The sequence below is a fragment of the Haemaphysalis longicornis genome, unplaced genomic scaffold, assembly GCF_048455015.1.
Source record: "Haemaphysalis longicornis isolate Haplotype H1 unplaced genomic scaffold, Haemaphysalis longicornis Haplotype H1 scaffold_6, whole genome shotgun sequence".
NCBI classification, from domain to species: domain Eukaryota; kingdom Metazoa; phylum Arthropoda; class Arachnida; order Ixodida; family Ixodidae; genus Haemaphysalis; species Haemaphysalis longicornis.
The window spans coordinates 61,251,228-61,269,438 of record NW_027526407.1 but is presented as its reverse complement, the minus strand read 5'-3'; the positions used below and the strand labels follow the sequence as shown (position 1 = coordinate 61,269,438).

Here is an 18,211-nt window from a genome sequence, read left to right as displayed (position 1 = left end):
CGCATTCATCTCCTGACAGTACGCAGAAAATCTTTTGCAAAACACAAGTGATTTAGCTTTTCTGTCAAACTTAGACGATAGTTAGAAGGGCGGGGTTATGCTTGTGCCCGCCTATGAACCGTCACGTTTACAAAAAATAAAGCTATAACAAATATATTGTGACCTGGCCGCGTATTTTTAAACGCTTCGCTGCACAGAGCACCCACGTGACATCTGTGCGATGGTGAACGGTAATTAAACGTCGTCATTGACAGCGCCGTAAGCCTAAAGCGACGCAGAACATACCAAATCACTATTATTAACAGAAACAACCCGTACATTTGAGTTCCGAAAAAAATTAGAAAAAGAAGCCAGGCAATGAAAAGGAAACTAAGAGACCGACCTTCTGGGGCTCGAACCCAAGCCTTCAGTGCCAGTACTCATCACTCTACAGCAAGGCCACAGAGCCCGAACGGAGGGCTCGTTTTAGCAGGCGCTCAAAAGAATAGCTCCCGCAGTGACATCACAGATGTCACGTGGATTCTCTGTGCAGCGAAGCGCTTGTAATTACGCGGCCTGGCCCCCGAAGTTGTTACTTTTCATCTTCGTGCATGGAATGCATCATCATCGTCGTTCTCGAACCAGCATCATTTCAAGCTGTCATGTTTCGGCGGTGTGCTAGGGTCCGCCAGGGGATACTTTATTGGTGGATTAGGAGGCTGGCTTAACAGGGCATTTAGAACCTCTGTGCGGCCACGCTTCAAGCTAGTGTGTCAAGCCTTACTGAGAACGTCAGTATCATGTGCTAAGCTTTTTTACGCTGACGTGTCACTAGTGACGCCTTATTGTGCACGTAGAGTACCTGGCTCTGCGCACGACCATTCGAATGGCTGGCTGGTTCACTTACACCCTCGGCTACACAACTCAGTTCATCTTCATCAACGAAATGTTCCCAACCGTGGCACGCAGCGGTGGGTTTGGACTGTGCACCACCGTCGGCCGCTTGGGCGCCACCGTCGAGCCCTGGATCAACGTCTTCGTAAGGGGTTTTTCTTCAAGCAACTTCTTTCCTATGTGACCACTACCAACGCAACTTTTGAATTATTGTACTGTCACTAGAAACAAAAAAGAAATGAAATTTCGTAGTTATAAACGTCATTAATGTAGAATGACAAGAACGGGCAAACCGTAAGTTCCAGCAGGCATTGCCACCAATCCATGCAAAGGTGGGCGAACTCCGCTAGTTCCATAGGGAAGCATGCGGATGAGTGAGTATAGCAATATAAAATTTCTATTTCACGATGAATAGCACTTGGATCGGGATCAAATATTGAAAAATTCGGCTGCTGCCCGCTTAGAAAAATTAAAATTTATGACCCTTAAATTGGAACTTTATCATTATAATCCTCCTGCATAAAAGCTTCAAAGACAGTAAAAATTATAAGAACTATAGAACTAATATATTTTACAAAGTCTGTTGCTCATTTATATCGATGCAAAAGAGTTTACAGTACTTGTGCTCCTTTTGTCAACAACGCTACGGGAATACCAACTGCACGACATTGTTAATGACCCTGAATACTGAGCACCTCATGTACAACACAGCTGTACTGGCTTTCACTATTTTTATCAGCACGACTGCCATTTGACGTCATTTCATACATTACTATAAAGTTCCCGTCTGAAATGTATAATAAAATGTCGAAACTTGCTAAAAAATTAGCAATGGCTTAACTCGGCTATGCCAGAATATACATAGCGTGAGCTAAGGTTCAGCTGGTTATTCTTATTTTTCCTGGTTGTCTGGGATTAGCTGATTATCATGCTTACTGCTGCTAAAACGATTTCCACCAATCCAATCCAGTCCATTCCAGTCACAGCTCCTCGCGTATGCGCAGCACGGCTCTCCAGGAGCCACGCGAAGCGGCTATCAAGCGGCGCCGGCGCAGCGTCAGACTTGGCTACTGCGCAACAGAGGCCCACAGCTAGGCACGCGCCGGCGCCAGTGCGTCCGCCGCGGCTATGACGTCACTCCTCTGGAATGCGCAGAGCGGCGAAAGTGCAGACCCAATACTCTACACACCCGTACTCCAATTGGACTGGATTTCAATCCAACACAATCCAATTTAATCCAAGCCGATCCAATCAAATTCAAGCCAATTCAAGCCAATCCAATCCCAGCCAAGCCAATCCAATCCAATCCAGTCCAATCCCATCTGATCCAAACATATATCCACTGCTCCTCGCGCTTGCGCAGAACAGCCCTTGACGGCAGGCACACGCGAAACTGCTCAACCTCGGCCAGTGTAGCTTACGCTACAAAACTGTATAATTCAAGTGTGTTTCATTCGTACGAAGTGTGACCACCTTGGCGCTGCTGTTTTTCACGTGGTTTCAGATGATGGCATGGGGTGAAAGGAACGTGCTCATCCTGTACTCCGCAATGCTTTTGTTCATATCTGCTGCGATGATGTTGCTGCCAGAGACATTTGGCAGTCCCCTGCCCGACACCCTTGAAGAAGGCGAACTCTACTCTGCGCTCAAGTAAGAACGAAATGTTCTTCGTCTTCTTGTTCGTTGTTAAGACACATTAAAAAGCATCACACAAGGATATTATATTATAACACCATAAATTATGTAGTAGGAGACAGTATCCAGTGGCCTCTACCAGAACTCAACGTAATGTACCAAACCTTGTCTAGGTGACCCACCATGTCCAGAAATCCCTATCATACCCGATAGAATTCAAGCGGAATCTGTATACTTCTAATTTTACCGGAGTTTTCGCTAAAATGAGAGGTTATAAAAAGTAAAACCTGTATATTCATTAAATACCATACCTGACAAGCAAGATGGAGAACGGCGATTCGCATTTGAATGACTGATTATACAATGATATTAAGTTAATCTTGCTTAGCAGATAACGACAAAGTAAGCTTGGATCCCCATTATTTGAATAGGTAATTTTATTACAGCCGACTGCACACCAAGTACACACGCGAGAGCCTTCGCTTCAAGTAGAAAACAGAACAGCTCGCACAGCACAATTGTGCCTTGAGGCAAAGTCAGGCATCGCGCCTGTTTAACATGCAGTATTTAATTTACGTCAGCTCAAGCTGTAAAGGGACCACTTAGTAGCAGTAGAGTTTCTATTATCAACATTACTGATGCAAATCAATGTTCTTCTAAAACCTCGCCACAAGCTTAAACCTGATTTAATACTTCGGCTCCATGAATTTTCTCTAGCCCGTACGAGATTTTATTGCAGAAATACGTTAATTGGCAACAGCAAATTTTAGTTATTCTCCTAATTACAGAAAGCGCCGCCGTATCTCGTGCCTCAGTGAGGGCCCAGGCACTCTGAGACCAAACTAAGTAAACGTTATGTACAAAATTATTTACAGGATATAAAACAGCCCAAATAGAAGAGCCCACCGTGGGCCTTAGAAAATGCTTGTCGCGATCTAACCGTCCTCGCGGGGCTCTCCGCGAGACCTACAGCAAGATGTACAGCAAAAGAGACCCTCCTCTCAGCAGGCGAAACATATATGCACTCGGTGAGTGAAGGGGGAAAATAACAGAGAAACAAAAAAACAGCGAGGCATGCACTTTGCTTTAAATGAGCAAGGGGTATTCGGAGAACATAACGTGCGCGTGGTATGCGCCGCCCAAATCAGCGAAAGGGAGCGCCGTATTTTGTCACAGGCCGGACGTGGCCCTGCTTAATTCTGCGCGCGCCTTGAGTCCCGTAGCGGCTTATTGTCGGCTGCCCCTTTCGCACGTGACGACGTCTCTGCACTTGCGTCGTAGGAGTGCAAGCAGTACAACGATCTGCGCGGTCAAACCTTACAGCAACCTTTGCTCTCGATGTATCTGTCCTTCCCAGTGTTTGCGCGAGAAGGTCAGCAAAAGCTTTCGTTTACGTTAAAATATTTACTGCATTACTCGTCCTACCGCACTAATGTATTTCCGAGCCAATGGGTGGGTAGGTGGGCCGTGTAACCAAATCTCCGTATTACAAGTTTCTTTAAGAACCCCTTCTTTCCAAAGAATGCTTGCGTTCTAAAGTAGCTATGAGATCTAGCGACAGAGAGTTTACGCAAGCTAGATGAGTTTTAGAAAGAAATGTGGCACGCATAGGGAATCAAAGCCGATTCGGTGCGACATCACTTCATCGATTTATTGACAGCTGTAATAATAAATCGGTGCCTGTACCACCCACTTACCCCAGTTATAAATGTTTGAAAGTTTTCGCCATTGTGTGCTCATTATTCCTACCTAAAAGGCTGCTAGTTTCATGAAGCTAAATGATTTACTCTCCACAATATTCAACGAGGTGTTGCGCTTCTGTATCAAAACAATTTTGAAGCTTATGCAACCGATGTCAACAAAGGCTTCCGGGATTGAGTTCTATCATACCGTAACACATGCTTGACTCCGTGACAGTGTCACTCCAGATCAAGGAGGTTAAATAAAATGTTGGAGTGGAGGGGGCGCCCGTAAAGTGAAGCCGCCGTGACGCCCTCTTGCTAGGGGAGAAGACGCGTAGTTGTTGCAGCACGCGTTCCGTGTGTGATCGGAAAAGTGTTGTTGATTCGCGTGCGCGCCGTGTAACGCCATCAAAACAAGTATGATTGGTTCGTGCGTGGCTTACGGTTGTGCAAACAGTGTGAAAGCGGCGGCGGGAGTCAAATTTCCCACGTAAGCTGCACGCGTCCAAGTTTATTCCAAACTGGTCATGCTCGTTGCATTGTGTCGCGCAGTATTTGCGCCTTCAACGTTTAATTTCTTTGCTGCTAGGATTACGAACGATGCCGAGTCAGTGCCTTTTGTCAGTGTCTTTTCTTTTTCATTTGATAGTAAGTTTTATCAATCGGATGCCTTGGATCATAAGTCTGTCTTGTTTCAAACAATAAACCCTTTGTTTTCCAAATTACAAACTAGTTCATCCTTTTTCGGTAGTTCATTTCACTGGCAATGTAATCTCATGGTGTAATTTACCACAAACATTGCTGGTTCTTTTTTGCAGTTTATTTGTGTGTTATGTTGCGCAGCAATGCAATGAACGTAATAGCATCGGTTACTGTCATACTCATGAACGTTTTCTGTGTCGGTCTTTTGCACTACATTATGTCTATTATCACAATACTGGAATTGGGGTGCTTCCTGTTGTTTTTCTGAAAATGCTGCATTTTATGGTCACTTAGTTTGTTGCATAACTGCTGTTTTTCACTCTACAGTGGCAACTTCCAATTGCTTTTTGTTCTGACAACTTTCATGATAAATTTCTGCATTTTAACAGTTTACAATAAAGAACATAAGTGTTAATGACTCTGCGAGTTCCTAGTTATTTGTTTTTACTTTGTGAAATCAGCATATCCGACCCTATAAGGTGAAAAAAAAACAATGTCCGCGTACTCGGAGATCTGAGTTTTAACGAAATTCCTTTGGTAAAAATCAATACGGAGACGTTTGACATGGCTCGCCTCATAGTACGCAGTGTTGAATTGTAGCTTGAGAATCCGTTGCGTAATTTAGAACCGCTGGGAAAATCCGCAAAGACCGCTGCAAAGCACTTGACATGTGCTTTCGTGCCCTCAGCAAGATGGCCGCCGCCGGTTTTAGCTGGGCCCATTGGTTGGTATAGGAGACTTCCACTCCAGCAATTTTTTTAACCTCCTTGCTCCAGATACCACTTACTTTGTATTGAACGATTCCGATTAGTTCCTCAAAGCACGCGCAACAAACGGCCAACGCGCTTAATTTAGATATTCCATGGCGCGAATCAACACAGCCTAAGCCCTCATTCCCACAGCCGTTTTTCACCCCGTCACGTCACTGTCCCGTCACCGTCTTCCGTCATGGGCGCCGTTTTTCGACCGATTTCTCGCCGAAAACGGTGCGACGGTGACGGGAGGCCGAGCTCTACGTTTCCGTCACGTCAACGTGACGGGACCATGCCCCGCGCTAAACCAGCTTATCAGAAAACAAATTTTTTCGTCTAAACTTCGCGAAAAGTGAGCCCAAACCATTTTCTTTACTTTTTCGATTAAAAACGCTCAATTCTAGGCTAAACTGAGCACTAGGCAGACGACCCTGTAATCTGACGGAAAGCTCCCGTGTAGATCCAGTCTGAACACTTCTCCGTTCCGTCAACATCGCTTTTTGTTATCGTGACGGTGCCGTGACGGAGAAGGTGACGGCTGTGTGAATGACGGCTAACACTGCTTTCTAGAAAACCGAAGAAGACATTCTGGAATTACAGATGTCTCAACTTTTGTACCCATCACCTATCCCGCACTCCTCCTACGTGTCAAACCTCGCACTCTTTTTCCCCCCGTTTTGTGCAGGTTGTCGAAGAAGAAAAGGGCTCAAGCAAAGGATGCTGATGCATACAACGTCGTGCCAACGCAAGATCGTGAAGAGGAAGCAAAGGCATAAAATCCATCTTTGAAGCGATAAATGACCTGTTAAATAAATTTCACTCTATTTCTATTGTTTCTATCTTAGAAATGATGCCTCGCTGATAGGGAATATTAGTTCAATGTGAGTCTGAACGGATGGTAGAAAAGGACAAAAGCAAAGTTTGTCTAAAAAGGTTTTATGGGCGCCTCTGCTTACAGAAGAGCAGAGTACTTTTCGCGCTAATTCCTGCATACCTCCGGAACAATTTAGCACTGATACCGCCTAGAAGGAGGAGGTGTAGCGGTTGTCATAAACTGGATTTTCGCTAAGCAAGTAAGATGTAAATGGAAATTCTTATTACAAACATTTCAAGCGCTCAAAGGTGAGGGAATTAGGAACGAAACTGTGAATAGAGATCAGCAGACACCGACTCCACCCAATAAATTAATTTAAAAGACGTATGTGCTCACGCTACGTTTCTATCTAATTAGTAGCAAGCTAGCTAACCCATCGTTGCTTATTAAAAGGCGGAATTGCTTAAAGGAGCACTGACACCAATTTTCGGCGTTAATATTATTGCACAGTTCGTTTCCTTCACTCGACAGAATACCCTGGGTGAAATATGAGCGGCCTGCGACTCGACGAACATAGTTTAATTGGATCTCATTTATCGCGCCGGCGGAGCAGCCCGCAGAGCGGCACTCAGCAAATGGACATCAGCGTGACATCACCCAGTGAGATCCAAAAGAAGTGACGCGGCAGCGCTCGTCAAAAACTCGTGACGTCATTTCATGCGTGCGGCCCCACGAGCGCCGAGCGGGCGCAACACCCTTTCAAGCGGGCGCCGGCGACTTCCGCACAAAGCGGTGAGGTCAGGTCTGTCATATGCGCCGTTCGGGATGAAAGCGCGGGAATTTGACGCAAACGATTTTCAGGCCGTTCCATGTAAATAACTATCGCGCGCTGAAGTATTTGAAGTGCTGTTTGAGGTTCGCCAGGCCATTAAGCGTCGATAAAAGCAATAAAAGTGTAACATAAAATTTTCGTGTCAGTGCTCCTTTAAGACGATTTACTGGCATAAGTGTGTGCCCATTGTTCACGCCTGTATGGGCGTCCAGCAAACCCCAGTTATGGTCTGCTCTTAACTGGGAAGGAATGAAAACGGTAACAAACTGTTCCACGTATCCTATTCATTCACATTGTTTGCACTGCTTTAGAAAATTAGACAATTATTGCAGATTTGATACAGCCCTCTTCGTGGCGTGGAAAATTCACAAACCGAAATGTCAGCGGCACCGTCAATTTCCCAAAGCATCTTGGTTACATTTTACAAATTCTTGCATGGAAAGCCTCCATCCTGTGGCTTGAGAATACTGCACAGATAATTTGTCTTCCTCTTCAATATTGTTCTTTGAAGATGCAGCCTTTCGTTCTGCTTTGCAGCCATAACCTGTGATTCGAGCATCTTTCGGCCTTAATTTGGACGCAATGCGTTTTCCTACTATTTCGGTCACGCTTTGAATTTATGCCGACCTAAATCGATTCTTAGACGCCATTACCCATCAATTCCAGCCATGCTAGCCAATAAATCACGTTACTGCCAAAAGGGTACGTCACTTCCGGTTATGACGCCACGCCTTTCGTTGAGCAGTGGCAGCCGCCGTCTCACTCAACTAACACTTGAACCCGGAAGTCATGCCACGGCTTTGTGGTGACTTCGCCGTATAATTTCTGTCCCTCAAAGCTAAGGCAGCTCGGAGACAAACTAATGAAGCAAATGAGCTATATTGGAATTTAAAAAACCGTATTTACTCGCTTTCCCCGGTGAAAGTAGTAACTGTTAATCAATATTTCTAAATCCGGAACTCCCGAAGCAGTTTCTTCATCAGCGCTGAAATCATACCGGTATGTCCGTGCTGCAGTCTATGCAGCGGCCGAAAAAAGTGAAATAAATTTAGATGCCCTGGAAGGCCACGCAGGGAGACGCTCGTTACAAACCCCCACCTTATGCAAGGAACCATATCCTCAAACGCTGCCATCAGCAACCCTTAGCAGTACATGCCCTGTGTAGCAGCACTGATGCCATGAGAATCGCACAAAGGCAGGTACCCTTATTCACAGACGATCGTTTTTAGTTAAACTGCAGTGCGCTGCTGAAGCAAGGGGAACTGCCACTCTGTGCTGAAGCAGCGGCTCCTCGCTTCCCACTGGATGGACTACACACATCAACGTGACGAATAACGAACTCGTCTTTCCACCACTTGTACATGAATGGACGAATGTAAAACGTCCTGGTTCTTGCTTACATGATCACAAAGAAGACATAGCTTTGTGGCAGCTGCATAATGACGCCGCAATGACCTCCAACATCAAATGTCACCTTTTGGAGAGACTGCTTAACTTCGTGGATGCGTAAACGAATTCACTGCTTCACAATACGAACACTTAAGTAAGGTACGGTTCGGGCCTACACGGTTTGCCAGTTACAGCGGAAATCTTTTGTCGCATAACGGCTTTTATGCTTCTTTCAGCAAAAAAATGTCCTTACGTGCGTACGCATGCACGCACGCACTCCGCGATCTCCCTGAGCTTGCTTTACCCTGCTCCATACACCTTCGTGTTACAGTATTGTCTAAAGCCAAAACAATTTTCGGCCTTCTCTATCTCACTGCAACGCTGAGGTGATACGACTGATAATTCCAGAAACTTCCAAAACCGAAGTTAAGTAATGAACGTCGTAGACTTCGTTCGAGATTTCGACCACCATTCATCAATCTTTCCCTCCCTACTTGCCATCCTCCGCCTCCGTGCGTGTTAAACTCCTATTGTTGTTCAGGTGTTTTTTTTTTTTTTTTTTTTTTGCAATAGTGTGGCTCCGGTGCACTCAGACAGACATCGAAAAAGTGACGATATATAGAAAGCGACTTCACCGAAAATTGCTTGGTTTCAACAGCGTAAGCACCCCGATTAAATATGATTTAATTAACGTTTGTGATTACAAGGAGATCGCAGAAGTGGAAATTAATCCGTTCACGTGAGCACTAGCTTTGATACTTTTACTTCTCTGTCCTACCAGCAGATTCTGTGCTGCATATTTCCTCTAACAAAATTGACGCCAAGCTTTCACCCCCATACCCATTCTCCTGTGGATGTTCAGAGTCCCGTGGAATGCGTTATTATTCTGCCACCACCCCTGGCGCCACAGTATCAACCGCAGTGCATGTATAAAGCCGTCGTGTAGATATGCCTCGGACTGCGCTTCCTCAAATGCGGACGCATTAAAATTCACTGCGGGTTCTACGCTGCCCCGAGGTAGTCGTGCTGTGCTCTTTATACCTTAAGACATTGAAATGCAGGACATTACGTGCCGTTCACGCGAGGCTTTTTTGCTTGCTGTCTGTACCCAGAACCATAGTAAAAAATCATGCAGCTTTTAGACGCTGGACGGCCCTTGCGTTCCCGCATTATCAGCACGTATGCAAGACCCAAATGCATTTTCCTCGAATCTGAGACACATCATTTGTTTTCCCGTCTCCTTATAGTTCTTTTGTTAGACCATTAAAGACTGGTTTCTACCTAGCAGCGGCTGCAGTTTGGCACGTTTAAATCCTCTGTCCTTAAAAACCTTGATTGCGACCAACCTCGCGATTCTGCGTTCTTCGCCATATCACAGGTATATTTTCAAATCTTTAGTTTCAAGTTACGACTGATATTATGGCCACAATAGCCTCTCTCGCAAATGTGTCAATTGTTTTACTGTAAGCCTGCAAGCGATTTCACTGCCATTCCCTCCATTGGGAGAATTCAGGACCTGAAGGACAAATCCGGGTAGCAATTGACTGCGACCGCAAGCAAAAGTCGACAAATATGGTTGCAATGAGCGAACCTCGACCGAGGAATGTCTCTACGCTGAAGCAACTGCCAAACGCCCACATAAACTTTCTGTCCTAATAGGAAAAAAGGAAGAGATAAGTGTATGTAAAGACAGTTCGTTATTATCAATTGAATGGCATAGCATTCAAATGGCATAGAAGTACAAATTCGGGTAGCAATGCACTGCGACCGCAAGGTAAAAGTCGACAAATAAGGTTGCAAAGAGCGAACCTCGACCGAGGAAACGTCTCTACGCTGAAGCAACTGCCAAACGTCCAAATATACTTTCTGTCACCATAGGAACAAAGGTAGAGATAAGTTTATGTAAAGTCAGTTCCTTATTAACAATATAATGGCATAGCATAATATGAACTAGCCATATTTATTTACGCTACTAATATAATCCTTTTGATCGAAGCTTATATGGCTAGGGTTCCGTGTATTTTTTCCGTGTGCGAACAAGATGTTATAATATGAACTAGTAATATTTAGGCTACTAATTCAATCTTCTTTCAATGAAGCCTATATGGCTAGCATTCCACGTATTGTTTGTGTGTGCGAACAAGAACTCTGCGGTTGCACGTGCCTTCGAAGGCCCAGGTGTCTTCTAGCGCGAGGCTCTCTAGTGCGCGAGGTGTCCCCTTGTATTATTTCAAATGGCCTATGGTTTCGATGATGACCCCACAGTTATAGTATACACCAAATTGTTCGTCCCCTACGCGGAGGGAGCTCGCGACTTGGGCTCGAGAGAGGCACACACTCCGAACGCGTTCAGAAAGCATTTGTTTCATTGATGCTACTGAAACATGACGAAGTGGTTCGAGTTCGGGACAGATAAGGTTTCGTGTATTTTTGTATTGCGTGTGCGAAAACACGTTGCGGCAAAGCCAACTTTATCGTTAATGCTAACCGAAAAACAATGGTAACCGTATGTGTCATTCTTAGGGCTGACCACCGTCAGCGCTCAACTGAAATAAATTTTGCTAATACATTTGGCCTGAATTCTGCGTCAGCTCGATGTCGTGCGCTGAAAATCTTTTCAGGTCACCCACCCTCAGGGGAGTGGAACGACTCATCATTTTTACAACGAAGCTGTTAGCCTCCCTTGGTCGGAAATTTCGCGTCGTAAACAAAAAAGCCCAGGCAGGGCCCAGTATTTATCGTCCAAAACGCCCAGCGCATGCGTCAGGCTCGTCAGGTGCTGCATAGAGCTCAGTATGGGTGCAAAGGAAAAACCACAAAACAAGCATAGAAACCGTATGATAGATGATGAGGCGCCGGGAAACAATAGGATTCCACCCCCCCCCCCCCCCCCCCCGTGTGTTCTGGTAAAGATTAGGCTTGCAGGTGCTCTCGAAAGAGGGAAAGGGGGGCTGACGTCATGCGAGGGCTAGCGCATGCGTCAGGCTGGGCAGGAACGAGCAGTTCTCGTCCAAGACGCCGAGCACATGCTTCAGGACCAAGCATTTGGCACCAGAGAAGCCGAGTGCAGCGACAAGACCACCGAGACAACGAGGAACATTTCCTGCCCTCCCCCATCAGCATGTGTAGTGGTTCAGAAAAGCTGCGCTGGGATCCACTTTCGCTCGGTGGGACGGCGTCCATTTTTTCTCCAGTGTATTGCAATAAGCTCTGTAGGTATACAGACAAAACTCGATCTAAAGAAACCCGAACTTACGAATTTCCTGATCTAACGAACAAATTCGGGTTTCCCCGAAGGTGTTCCTATGCTGCTCAATGCTTTTATGAACTCGAACTAACGAAGTGTATTCAGCGCCATTCCCGATTTAAGAAGTATTTCTAGAAACAGACACGTTTTAAAAAGGAGCAATTTCGAATGTGTTTCGTAAGAATTCTAGGAAGATTGTTGTGCCACGTCACAAAAAATAAAACGTCCAGTTTCGTTTTTACGGAGCCCTACTAGATAAACTGAACAGTCGCAGTTGTCAATAAGTGATATTATATGGCGCTAGCACTGCTGGCGGCGATTACTTCACGTCCCGACGAAGGTTTCAAACGACAAAGAAACCGTACGGTTACTTTCCGGCGCACCAGAGGTTGCAGAGAATGCTGACGACCCAGAAATTGCTGAAGCTACTGTGACCGCTTCAGAAAAGGTGATGGACGCAATTGACTTATCAGGCACTTTTGTGGGGCTGAAGAAGAAACCAAGGAGGCGTTCAACGTGTTTGCGTATTATGAAGAGTGTCCCCCCCCCCCCCCCAATACTAAAAACGCGCACGAAGGTGAAAGTCATAGGCATTTTTCGCAAGGAAGTGAATCCTTTTCCCCCAAGAACCTCTATGGTTTTATTGTTATTTTCACCGCGGACATTTAGCGCATTGCCAAGTTATCAGCAGGCGGGTATCGAGGCGTTACGATGCAATCGTTACTGCTGGGATGCGTCTTCCTTTGGACATCGGATTTATGGAGCCAAGTGCTTGTAAAATGACCGTCCCGATTTTATGACGTTCTCGATTTAACGAAATACTTTGCGGTTGCCGGCGACTTCATTAGATCGCGTTTTAATTCTATTCAGAACCTTAGACGCAAAGAAAAGAAGCCGAAAATTGATATTTTAAACCGGGCATGCCTGGCGTATGCGCGCATGCACAGCGCAGAAGATGTCCAGCATTTTCACGCCCTAACAAGAGTTCTTTGCCATGTGCAGGCGGTAATCGTCCAAGAAATAGCAGAACAGAACAGCCATAGGAAGGCCACCTTGCATTCAAGTGACTTTAATATTTCACAGTACACTGAAAGCTATAATAAGGCCATGTCAAGTCACCCAGCATGATGCTAGTTGGAAATACAGCGCTAAGGAAGGATACGCTGCACTGCCAACTGAGTTTTATTTAGATAAACAACGCATATATACCAGAATCGGAAACAAAGAGAGAAGAAAAACCAGAAACAAAAACAGAAAAAAAGAAGTTGACGGTGGAAATTGCTTAAGTAGCCCGTCTCAGTTCACTCGTTCAGTTCGTCGAGCATTGTTATTGCAGAAAAACGCCCGCGGTTCGGTTCAGATGGACTTGCGGTAAAATTGTCACGCAGTATTAATCCAGCACTGCTTTCCCGTTCCACTCAGGCGAACACAATATATTTGAGCATACCTGTCGCATAATAATTACGGTAGAGTTCGTTGCCACCCCATCATTTTGTATTTATTTTCACCTCAAGGTAAATTCCGTCGTAACTTATCGAACGGCGTGGTAAAAAAAGACAAGGAAAACGTTGCCGAATCTTGAAAAAAAAAATGAAGACATAATTTATAGTCCGCTGCTCCTTTTTTGTAAATATTCTTGCCGTCCTCAAGTTTCCAGCCACGAAGTCAGGCATTTTTGAGATGCTTCATGCTTGATGCCTAAAAGTTCTTCACACCAATGAGGGCTTGCGGTGTATCTTTGTGGCTCTTTTTTTTTTACATTGCGTAGTAGCGCCTGCCTAAAGTCTTCTCAACTTCCTAAGGGACAGACAACCGATTTTTTTGGTGTGCATGTCGTCTAGCTTATACGAAAGCAAGCGTTTTATATACTGGGGTAATCGCAAGTACTTTCTAAATAAACTGGCGGAAATAATTTTAAGTTCGCACTAAAATTTCTGAGGACTGAAAGGTGGCGACACGTAGCGTCTAAACGTGACACTACGTTACATTACCAAAAAAACTCCGCCGATTTCAACGCCTGATTCAAAAACCGCATGAATGAATGGGAAAGGTTGCACATTATTGTCGTTTTAGCCGGGGAGAAGTTTTTAAATACCTTTTTTTTTATCTCACGTGCAGTTCAAAGATTGTTGCCGCTCGGTTCACTGCCATGGTTGCCAGCATTCATTCCTTTAGGGGGACCACGTATGGGTGGTAAATCTAAAAATTTCGATTTTAAAAGTTCGAGGCCGCTATCAGCAAAACCGTTTCTGGTGAAGGTGTTTCAAGTGATGCCCTTTCATTTGGGATAGAGAAAATATACTCGACAAAAATCGGTTGTCTGTCCCGTTAAGACGATATTTGTCGTTCCTTAAACTCGAAGGACCCTCGCGCCATGGAAACAAGAATGATGGGAGTAACGCTTAGACATGAAAAGAGAGCGCCTTGAATTAGGGAGCAAAACTCGGGTGGATGGTATCCTGGCTCAAACTAAGGGACCGGGGAGGAAAATGAAATACCTTTATTAAGCATTCTAAACGGGCCAGCGGGCCCAGGAGAGTGGTTCGTTCTTCACTAGAGCCCATATGCAGTCCATAGAGTTTCATACTAATATATGCTAGAGGGAAATCTGCCGCTGCAGCCGCGGGCCGCCGTGAGCGGCGCCATTGCCGCTAGCGACGTTCCTTGCCTACTTGGCTTAGCTAGCCATATGGCTTCTTTTTTGTCTCGAAGCCCAAATCAACAAAAAAGCTTAACATTTTTTCTTGTTCATTGTGCTTGAAGCTTCTACATAATCACTGACAAATTAATATTTTTGGAGGTTCAATCTTATAATAACCAAACAAATTTGAAGAACTTTCTACAGTAACATTGTTCCTTTTTTGTAGCCAGAGACAACTTTTCAGCGTGTTCATGAACCATGCCAAGGACAAGTGGAGCGTAAGTATACCTGCACGGTACATGACGGAACGCTCGCTGAAGCGCGGCCCCCCTGGACAGTGGCGACAGATTTCCCTCTAGTATATATTAGTATGAAACTCTATGATGCAGTCGGCGTCGCCTCTGCTTGGCCATCCGCTAAAGCTGGGTAGGCAGAGAGGGACTGAGTAAGATCTCCCATTGCTCTTGTATGGAAGGTGACGGGAAGAGAGGAGGGTGCTCAGAGCTAAGGTCTCACACCACGATTAGGTGGCGGAGTGTACTTACTTCTGAGCGAAATGTATATTCCGCGTCGTAGCGACTAGGGTGCATTAGGTGAAGACGCGTCGGGTGTGGGAAGCAGCCGGATTGTATAAGTCGTAGGGCCGCTTAACTAGCTTTACTAATCTTCTCCGCTTTACTTATGTTTCGTTTCGCCGTAGCGGTAAATTTCACCTTCATTTGACCCCAGCTGCGCCGTATCCTTGGTAACACATTACGTGACTCACCGGGCCGTGCTCTGCCGACGGCCACGTTCGCTAGCCGCTGCCGGCTTGGCGAATGTGCTCTCTGCCGCTGATGTGCGCCTGACGACATGACCGGCCGCGTGCATGCGTGCTTGGTCATGGATGAGAGCGAGGCCGGGGCGTCTAATTTGAGCGTTGCGCGGGAGCCGGAGGCTTTGATCTGTCTTCGGCAAGCGGCGTCTAACCACACCGCGGATATCGCCCGGTGAACCGTTCCGTTCGGAAAACGCCGAAAGCGGGACTACAACCGTAGACAAAGGCAGGAGTAAAGATCGTTTCCCCGAAGTCCGGTGTTGATCAGGAACCCAATCGCCCGGGCTCCGGTTGATTTGGCAGGAGGCTGGCAGGGCGATGGTGTTGAATTTGGAGACGGCGGTCGAATCGACGAACTCAAGGCGTTGGGGTTGATTAAATGAAACGAAGAGCTTATATACAGCTATTTACGGTAGGAAAAGTGGGTACATGAGTAATGAAAAGAAAAACTTCAAACTGCAGCTAGACGCTAGCTCCGAGTGCGCACAAATCACTCGAGCTCCTCAACTTCGTCTAACTCTCCTATTCTCGGAGCGTACACAAACCGCTCGAGAAACGACGGGCGAGAGTCTCCCCGCAAGATCCATCTAGTTGCCCGGTACGGCGCTGCACCCTAAACCTCCGACGCGATCTTAACCTCTTGCCTAGGGGGCTCACAAATCCCAACCTAGCTTTAATGGTCGAGACTCCTTGTCCCGCCGGGAATTGCCCAGCTCGGCGCTCAGACGAGAACCATTTCCAGCGGCCAAGTTCGGGCTTATAAAACCTCGAGATCAACCTCTCTTTCTTGAACGCCCCTGTAGCGTTCGTACACGCGTATGGGAGTGCCCAAATTCACGTAGACAGCTGTCACTCATCACGCCACGGAATATTCGATGAGTCGCCGCCATCTCTGGGTCCACGGACCGCTAGCGGGCCAGCAGGCGCGTACGACCCCGCGGGGTGAAAGCGAAAGACGGCGACAGCGCGTCATGCTGACCAGGGCGCTTTGACAATGAAGACTCGTGCGGCGCTCGTCCCGACGCCGGTAGTCCCACCACCTCCGCGCGTCTAGCAGACGTTCCTGGAATCCGGCGGCGCTGTCTGCTTTCTCAATGGGGGATTATCCTTGTGGTATGCGGTGGGCCAGACAATCCGTCTCCCGTGCACGCCGTGACGAATTGGCGACGACTGCAGCGCAGTGTTGGCAGTGCTACGTCGATAGACAGAGCGGCGGGTCCTCACGCGCGGCCCGGGCGCCTGGCCGCTAAGCTCACAAGTGGACCTTACAGCACGCTTTGGACGAATGGTATAATAATTACAGTTAAATCTGAGTTTAACCAAGTGAAACTAAGACTTAACCAGGCTAAGCCAAGCTTTCGTTTACAACATCCAGGATTATCTAAGCTAATTCGCAGTCATTTTTGTTGTTCCGGGAAAGGTCATGGTGGGGCGGTGGTAGAGTCTGCCCCTGAAGGCGACGACGTTGGGCTATGTTCTTGGACGTGACAAGCGGTTGACTTCCTTCGTGCAGCTCCATAGTCTGGGGCTAAAAGCCCAGCCATGTTGGTGGGCGTATTCGTTGCCCTTCATGGAGGCGTGAGCGCACGTCCAGATGAACTGGATGGAACCGGTCGGGGAGTGGTTTTTTAACACATGCAGTGCAGCTCGGGACATCCACTCGGACTGGTAGTCCCTGTAGGCTTGTTGAAAATCGGCGACTGCCTTCCCAACCCTTCGCTGATTGAGAGCCAAGGTGATGGCTGCTTCATCTGCTGCCATACCGTCTTGCATCTTGAGTGAGGCCCACGCAAGGAGGCTGGTTCTGGTGGCAGCCATGATGATAGCATGCGGTTGCCCTCGACATTGAGAAGAGTCTATGTTGATAACCGCTGGACCCCCACCGAGGGCGGTGTCCGAAGCGGACTTAGGTTGAATACGTGTTCGACAAACGTGTCCATCTGGAAGCATTCCCACGTGACTTACGCACTAGCGCCACCTCCTGGTTAGCTTGAAACAGTTGTTAGCTTCTCTTGAGCAACTGGTAATACGGCTACGTAGTTTGACCTCAGCGGAGTAGCAGTAGACGCGGGTCTTGGCGTAATAGTCTGGATTAAAGCGCCAGCATGCCAAATCGTATTTGCCAAGACCTGCGATTTTTCACTGCAAAATGTTCACTGAGCATAACTCTACTATATTAATTAGAAATGGTCAGGGAATGGGGGCAGGGTGAGAGTAAGGGAAGACAAGTTGAGAAACATTCCAATCGAAGAGGCGATAACAGACATTATATGGGGTGTCAAACGAGTTCCAAACACTTAGCGAAGAAAAGTACCATCAGTTTTTAGGTGGCGGGGGAAAGTAAACTCGAGGTGAGGGAATTAAGAAAGGGGTATATGAGGGGAGGTGAAGAATAAACAGGGGGAGACGGGTTCCAGAAGGCCGGACAAATAGGGGAGGGGGAAGAGAAGCAAGATAATGGGTTGAGACAACAAGGGGAATGTGAAGACGGAGGAGGGAGATATAATAGACTGTAACAGGAGGAGTAGTGCTAGAAAGATTGGAGATGGGGAGAGAGGCACGGGAGCTTAAGGAGCCGAATGAAGTCTTAGACGTTTGCATAATGAAGCGCAAAAACATGGAGGTTATTTATTTTACCAAGAATGCCGGAACTTTACCTTTACAGTTAGGACGTAAGGCGTTGCTCTCAAGTCTTTACGCCAATAATTTATAAATCTGATAATTTATTAGCAGATTATAATTATTTATAAATTAATTAGGAATTTATGGATTATTGAAAGCAAATAATTTATAAATCTTGTGGTAATGGGGCACACGGTCACAAGAT

At 46.4% G+C, this 18,211-nt stretch overlaps 1 protein-coding gene and 1 long non-coding RNA gene across 2 annotated transcripts in view; one reads left to right on the top strand and one right to left on the bottom strand.

The window, feature by feature from the left end:
* The window catches only part of LOC144142791 (organic cation transporter protein-like), a 31,041-nt gene extending 24,568 nt beyond the window's left edge, over window positions 1-6,473 (top strand). Inside the window, exons 9-11 of the mRNA XM_077674518.1 lie at window positions 837-1,018; window positions 2,378-2,523; window positions 6,330-6,473. Of these exons, the coding sequence (XP_077530644.1) occupies window positions 837-1,018; window positions 2,378-2,523; window positions 6,330-6,420 (419 nt within the window). The 3' untranslated portion in view covers window positions 6,421-6,473. The remainder of the gene's footprint in view (window positions 1-836; window positions 1,019-2,377; window positions 2,524-6,329) is intronic.
* LOC144142792 (uncharacterized) overlaps window positions 1-18,211 on the bottom strand; it is a 35,654-nt gene that overhangs the window by 15,134 nt on the left and 2,309 nt on the right. The window lies entirely within an intron of this gene.